Below are 7,907 nucleotides of genomic sequence, written 5' to 3'. Positions count from 1 at the left end.
AAAATGCAAACAGAATCTAGAGCAGACAGTTCCGACAGCACTGAACTCTTTACTGGTTCGAGTGTTGGAGACGGACACAGTCCTCCTGCTGGGGACTGAGGCACCTTTGGCCCTCCAACAACCTTGGTAAACTAGCATCTGCTGCTATCGGCGGTCCGGTTAAAGTTTCTAGGCAGAACTCGTGCATTACTCGTGAACTTTCAGCATAGAAAATCCGTCTGAAGACGCACCTCTTCCACCCGATTGCATTAATATCAAAAAGTATGAAGCCTTAGTACGGTGGTGAAATTGATCCAACTGTAAACTCATTGTGACCCGTGGAAAACTGACACATAAAACGCTAGATTATGAAGCCCAATGTGCAGCGGGGTTGGCGTTTGCTCTAAACATCAGCACCACAAAGTAGATAGACAACATACAAATTAGACGTTCATGATTAGTCCCCATCTAATTTATTGAGCCACATACATTCAACATCAGAGGAACAGAATTATGGTCAAACCGGCGTGCAGACCAGCATGCGGTCCAACGGCGAATTAAAGGAGCTGTTTGACTGCGGAGATGTGAAAGCTAAAGTGACATAAAGATCAGAATGATAGTGTTCATCAAGCTACAGGAAGAGTGAAGCGTGTCAGCTTTACGGAATGCAAATCATACAATCAGACCATAGCAGAGCTGAGAAGTGTATTCATAATATATTAATATCTTAATACAAGACCAGGTATTGTCTCTTATGGTAACACACCATAAGTGTTGTCTATTATTTATTATTCTATTTATTATTTACACTTTACTATATAGTGTAGCACGTGCACTTCGGAAAAAGGAATAAAGGGTGTGCATAAGAAAATGGCAATGTTAATAACTAAACATTCCATAATCAAAACTAAGGCTTAAGTTGCAGGCGTTGGCATCAAGACACGTCACAGCGTGGAGGTCCTCTGCAGCAGAGTGGAAATAATAATGTGTAAAAGGTTTTCCAAGCCACGCGGAAGATAAGAGATCCTAATAACACCCCAGGAATGCACATTCCTTGTGTCGGCTCTTTTCTCCCTGTACTGACAAGATTATTGGTGACTTGTAGAAGGCCGTTCTGTGGTCCTTATTCTGTGTGGGGCGTCAGGAGTTCAAACCTCTGTCTTTACAAGCCTCTGCCCTGCTGTAGCACCCATGAGCAAGGCACCCAATCCCTTGAGTTCCAGGTAATGATGATCCTCATGTTTGAATTTCCGGTGGGCTAAGTCCCCTCTCGTAACTACGAGAGGGGATATCACAATGTTGTCATTGTCATATACTGCAGTATAGTTCCTCTCATCAGAGGTTGCATTCAGAAAGACACCGCAGGCCCTGGGTAGGGTTCCCCGCCACACCAGAAGTCCTCTGGTTGTGGGATTTCAAGCAGCCATGCCTCCTTGCCCTGCTGCTCCTCGTCACTCTTTCCATCCGTCCCCACCTCGGCCACAGTTCGCAGGACTTTGTAATAGTGACAGTCCCGCCCGTCGTCTGGATTGTACGGAGGGGCCAGGATGTCCAGGAAAGCGGCCGGCCCTTCTACCGTGTCGATCTGGTGGAGGTTGTCCTGAAGAGGGGTGAGGAGGCACGGCTCGCTATCTTCCGAGAAGTCGGCGACTGAGCGGAGCACGGTGCGGCACAGGGAAGCCGTCTGGAACGGAGTCAACGGGTGCTCGAAGTGAGGCGGGACGGTGCCGGTGGTCAGGTTATCCTCCAGCTTGTCAAAACAGCGGAGGCTCACCTTCCCATAGAGAACCTGATCAAGAGACATGACATTGCATGGATTGGTTACTTCTGCCTGCTACTCTATCAGTTTCCTCAGATTATTATCTGCACGGATCAATCGAGTTGATCATGTCAGTTAAACTTTGTTGTTAATTTCTGCTGACCCCCATTGTTCATGGACCCTGTCACTCAAGCGACTATTGAGTCCTGTGTTCCAAAACATATACGCACATTTAATTTACATTAGTTTTGAATGTAACTGAAATAATTAAAACTCTAGAAGAGTGATTTTTGACACAGGGTCTCTCTAGACTTGGCCACATCAGTTAAGTGGTGGTGACAGTGCCCCCCTTTACTATTCTAGCTGTCGGTTATAGAAAAGGTAACGCTACTCAATTCAAATAGCATGATGAAAGAACATAATAACCTCGGGTGAACCAAACATTATGATGAAGCGCATTCAATGTCGCTTTGTGCGCTGAAACCCGGGCTGATGAGCATGTCCCTAGCTGGCTGCAGTTAGTTTAGCTTAAACAATGTGACTTAGGGTTAGCAGGAGCACGGAGTGGGTCGCGTGAGGGCTACACTGAGGCCATAACACAACAGACATGAGGCGTAAAAGACCTTCAGCATCCCGTTCATGCCCGGGTGGTCGTGTAGTGGTATGGAGGCGCCGGTCCTCAGCAGGAACACTCCCATGCTGAACGCCTCCGTCTCGCAGATGTGCATGTAGGTGACCGGCGGGCTGTGAAGCCCCGCTGCGCCGGAGCTCGGTTGGGTTTTCCGGGGAGCAATTTTCAGGTCAGCAGCCCTGACCGCGGTCACTAAGGATATTAGTTCACTCTGCTGGTCCGCGGCGAGTTTATTGTCCCCGTCAGCCAACGACGTTAAACCCCTAAAGGTGATGTCGGCTTGTTTTGCTATTTTCTGAATAAGAGGAGTTTTGTTGTCCCGCGGCATCCTGGCTGCAGAGGGAAGAGACTAACGGTTAGCGGCGAGTCTCTTGCACTGCTCCGGGGTCTGCGTGGTAAAAATGCCTTGCAAATCCGCCAACCTTAGTAAAAATCCTCCGGAGCTGGACAGCCAGCGTTCAAAAAAGACAAAAATGAAACTTTAATAGAAACTAAAGGCAATTCATAGTCGTAATGTCTCATTTCACCCCGAGATAAGAGCACCCCTCCAGTCATTTTCCACCGACTCGCCTCCTCGTCAGCGCTCACGGAGCATGCGCGCGAAAGTCAAGACAGTCTGGGATATGGAGTTTGATCACAAAACGTACAAGTAAACTTATTCACGTAAACATAGGCAGTGAAGCACCTCATGATCAGATCGCATTTAATTTAAATGTGCATGTCTTTGTGTAGGATTGTTGCCTCTACTAACAGACTCAAAACGATGCAAAATTAGGATAGCTTGCATTTCAATGAGACTACATTTCCCAGATATCCAAGGGATGGAACGGAGTTGCCGAGGGAAAGGCGAGACAGGCCATTGAACTCTCCACAGCCCTCCTTGTCTAACTTAACATCCTCCCTTCCTGCAAAATTCTCCTTTTGAGATAGCTTAGTGAATTTTCATCAGAGACTAATAAATTAAGCCACAAACGCTTTTTTATTGAATCAATCTGTTAAAAGAGGACTGCACTTGTAGATGCCCCGAGCACTCACTGTATCTATTCAAAACCGACAACTTACATAATTTAATGAAATAAACTATTAAATAAAAATAATTATAAACAAAAAAATCGATTGAACATAGATGACTCGATCTTCCCATTCGTCCGTCACACTGTATTGCTATTGCACCATTGTTACATTGTTACACTGTTGTAAGTTCATTCGGGTTCCTTTAAGCGGCCCATATGACCAATACAAAAACAATACTTGTGTGATTTAAACTGAGACTGTTCCTGTCTATAGGGGTTTTCAAATTAGAAAAAAAACATATATGTCGTAAAAGCAGGCATAAACAAAAAACACATTTGTCATTCAATTTGAAGGGCTAATTGGGATTCATATGTCATATGCACTGATGACATCAACATCACCAATTGGAGGTTAAGGCATAGCAGAAAGACAAGACAGGCAAGCAAAACCATAATATATATATATATATATATATATATATATATATATATATATATATATATATATATATATATATATATATATATATATATATATATTATAATAATCTAAAATATGAATATATGAATATATATATATATTTATACATATATATATATATGTATATATATATATATATATATATATATATATATATATATATATATATATATATATATACATATATATATATATATATATATATATATATATATATATATATATATATATATATATATATATATATATATATATATGGAGCGGAAGAAAGGAAGTATGGGTAACCCAAAAACAAAGCACAGGGCTGAGCCCCCACCATCATCACAAACACACTCTGAGCAAGTGCACTTGACTGATCTCTTGTGTGTGTGTGTGTGTGTGTGTGTGTGTGTGTGTGTGTGTGTGTGTTTGTGTGTATGTGTGTGTGCGCGTGCGCGTGCGTGTGCTCACATGCAGCTCAATTGAATATTCGGCACACTTGTTAATAGGTTTAGGTTTGAGTACCTCTTTACATGTATGTGTCTTTTGTGTGTGTGTGTTTTGCATTGTGTATGATGATTCTGCATAATAAGCGATCGAGGCACAAAGCAAGCTATTTCCCCTCGAGAAATAATGAGGGCCGTTCATTGCAGGTTCACACACACTTCCGTACGGTGGACACATGCTGCCTCGTTAGCCTATGAGGCTGCGTTGCTTAGAGACGCATCGTCATTTGATAAGGCATGGGAAAATGTTTAATCAATTTTAAATCCCAGGTCAGACCAGCTGAACCAACTCATTTGTTCAATTCTTTATTCTGCTCTCCACAGATTGGAACTTTAGCCAAATAAACTTTTCTTCGAGGTCCTGGTGTCGACACAGCGATTAGCTAAGATAAACCTCAGTAGGTGGAGCTAAACACGTTTTTAGTAGTAATGGCCAACACCACAAGTTTTGTTGTTTATCCACGTAATAGCAGGGTGGATTGTGCCAATACCTTTCATGATCAAAAATACTTAATGTAGTGTACACAATCCCTATCCCTAAAGAGTGTCAGACGCGTCCATACTACATAAAACAAAAAAGCGTATATAGTTTCCATTCTACCCAATTAAAAAATATTATTATTTTGACACACACACATATTCACACCATTGCCAGATCTCGTCACATGATCAAACATAAATTTGACATTGGACAATGTCAACATACATTATATTGCATGTCTGTATATGACAAAAAGTACAGAAGAAAATAGTAATAGTGCGAAATAGAAATTATGAATTTGTTGAAATACTTTTGCATAGCATAACAACACAATATAGGGTTAATCAAGTATTTTTTGGTGAGTCACATGCAAGTGGTGTTTGGTCTTTCCACACACTCTCACTCCCAACACACGGATTGACACTTGGTCAGTGGCTCTACTCTTCAAACTGTGACACTCTGGGTCCCCTCAGCTTCGATGCGTCAAGTTTCCGCTCGTTATGTGCATAGTTCCTTTTCAAGCAAACTTCAGTGTTCACAGGAAAGGTACAGTGTATGCTTGTTACATTCAGGCAGTGTTCTTAAGCTTAATTAGTTTTTAAGTTTACTTCATTAGGCTTTGTCAATAAAACTATTCGATTAGGCTGAGGTACAGATTGTGGTTGTGGTTTAAAATTAGACGATTCATCACTTAAAATAAGGAGGCTTGTTACTTAAACGTGCATTAGTACGGAAGTTGCTCAAACAAAGTAAAGTTAAATAAGTCCACACAAACAGTGGTCTCCTGAGTGAAGATTCTGTGTTTCTCCCTCTTTACACTACAGTTCTATCAGTTGCTCTGACTCTCTAACAATGGCACAGATAAGTTTCCACTTGAGTCAGTTAAAGTCCGGCTTCTCTTAATATATGCAGCAGTCCTGACTTTCCTGGAGTGGATCTCCTGAAAGGGCATCTCGCCATCCCGAGTTTAAGTTGCATAAAACAATATTGTTTGAATTATGCGTTCACTAAGGACGAAGTAGCAAAGACCCCCGTTTGTCTCCGACCGTATTTGCATTTGCTGCCGCTCCTCGGAACATAAAGCCGCCATTATTCACCGGCTGTTTAAAATGTGCATGACTGACATTGCAGAGAAGTCAAGCAAGCTTCACCATGTGGTCCTCAGAGCTGCAGCCAACGAACTCTGAATGGAACAAGTGATTCTGGCTGTCCACAATTTGCATCACAATATACAAACACATTTGTACACATATAATGCTTTTATGTATATAGACCAGGGAGAAGCCCGGGTCTATGTACACAATCATTCAGGTATGCACAAATATACAAGTATGACTGGACATTTGCACACCCACATGCACAGACTGGCAGACATATGCACACACTCACACACACACACACACACACACACACACACACACACACACACACACACACACACACACACACACACACACACACACACACACACATTCCTCTGTCCTCTGGAATCAGCATATTGAAACAATGAGACAATGATAACAGCTGCTTATGGATCTCTTAGTGCAACCAGTCAACGTGGCCTTTGTGTCCAGTCAATACGTCGCCTGTTCTCTGTCATCAGAGTTGTCATTATTTTGCAGTGTATTTCGCAGTTGAGAACATGAGGAGTCTTTTATTTGTTGCCCCTCTGTGGCCTCATTGAATCAGGCCATCGTTGAGAATGAAGCCAACTCTGTTGTCCTTCAAAGAACGCTAACAACCAGCGCCAGATATGAAAATTCATCAGCGCGCCGGGAATAAGAAAAAAATGTCTGCATAACTTGAGTTGAAGCAGCAGGAGACAACGCAATGCTAATGTTTGTTCTTTCATCAAAAAACAACTTTTCTAAGGGTTTTTGTAGATCCGTCAGTGGACTTTGCGCCTAAATGTAAACCTTTGTTCTTTTATGCATTCCATAGAAAGGTGACCTCGGTGTGAGGTAATGTGTGTGCATCAACAGATGCACACACATTTTGCCTTTGTCATAATATATAATGTACTGTATATTTCCATGTCAATCAGTATGTATTCATGCATAAGGCCTCAAACCCCGACCATCTTTTTAGGTTTCTGCCTGAAAATGACATACCCAAACTAAAATGGCTGTGTCTCTGCAACCACTAGAGCTATTTGAATAATCTTGGAGGTAATAAACAAGTATAATGTTAAATTTTGCTCAGATGTGTAAATATCAGTCCATGTGTTACTGGTTAAGAGTAAATGAAGATGACACACAGTGTGTAATGTAAAGTTTTCAGGTCCGCCTAGAAAAAAAGCACTTTTAGCATGATTTTTACCTTCAAATGATGCATTCGCAAGCTTTAAACTTCTCCCAAATCCTACCTCAAAGTTTTAAAATATGTTTTGCATTGTTTTACTTTGATAAAGTGAAGCAGAACAAAGTTAGAGAGGATTTAGTACAGAAAAAAGTCAGGCAAGGGCACACATTTGGTCACATTTGGAGAAGAAGAAATAAAAAAATTAAGATTTTTAAAAAAAATTTCATTCATAAAACAACCGATATTTTCCCTTTAAAATAAAACAAGCACACACATTAACAATTATCAAACTGTAAAACAAAGGTAAGCAGTATTTGCTGATTGTAAAGCAAAAAAGCGATTTATTTTTCTGTGCTCTTTGGCTCACATCTCCCTGGTTCCTTGAGGTCGAAGGATTTGGAAGGCTTGTGTGGAATCTGTGTGGAATTGTCTTACTTCTGGACATCAGGTTTTTTCTTATATTTCTTATTTTTCTTATCTTGTAGGAAAGGCTTTGGTGTTTAATTTGGTGTATAACATCAATATATTTTCTTGTGATTTATATGTTGTATTTGCAAAAAATACGAAAAACACCCATGGGTGCCATGGTTTTTAAAAGCTCCACATATTCTCGTCTTGTTGTGAGTGTAAAATATTTGTGATGCTTGTGTACACCTAACAATGATGGCTAAAACTAAAGCTGAAAAGACTGCAGATATTTTTCTCCTCGGCCGACATTATTGTTTTTTCAGAGGCTGAACGTCAGTTTTAAAGCTGAAGTGAAGCTGCTGTTTTCAT

The 7,907-nt window shown here is 41.0% G+C and overlaps 1 protein-coding gene across 1 annotated transcript; it reads right to left on the bottom strand.

The window, feature by feature from the left end:
* Positions 1 to 446: 446 nt before the first annotated feature.
* On the bottom strand, positions 447 to 2,934 carry adoa (2-aminoethanethiol (cysteamine) dioxygenase a). The gene is made up of 2 exons (XM_068583349.1): positions 2,362 to 2,934; positions 447 to 1,768 (listed from the first exon to the last, which is right to left on the bottom strand). Exons 1-2 carry the CDS (start codon positions 2,695 to 2,697, stop codon positions 1,328 to 1,330), a joined length of 777 nt encoding a protein of 258 aa, XP_068439450.1. The 5' UTR covers positions 2,698 to 2,934; the 3' UTR covers positions 447 to 1,327.
* Between the last annotated feature and the right edge of the window lie 4,973 nt (positions 2,935 to 7,907).

The sequence above is a fragment of the Clinocottus analis genome, unplaced genomic scaffold (assembly GCF_023055335.1).
Source record: "Clinocottus analis isolate CAN_PGR_092001 unplaced genomic scaffold, fCliAna1.0.p SCAF_19, whole genome shotgun sequence".
Taxonomy (NCBI): Eukaryota; Metazoa; Chordata; class Actinopteri; order Perciformes; family Cottidae; genus Clinocottus; species Clinocottus analis.
This window is presented reverse-complemented; position numbering and strand designations above follow the sequence as displayed.

Coding starts and splice junctions, on each gene's coding strand:
- adoa (XM_068583349.1), bottom strand. CDS start 2,697: ATGCCGCGGGACAACAAAACTCCTCTTATTCAGAAAATAGCAAAACAA. Junction 1,769..2,361: donor GCATGAACGGGATGCTGAAG/GTCTTTTACGCC, acceptor TCTCTTGATCAG/GTTCTCTATGGGAAGGTGAG.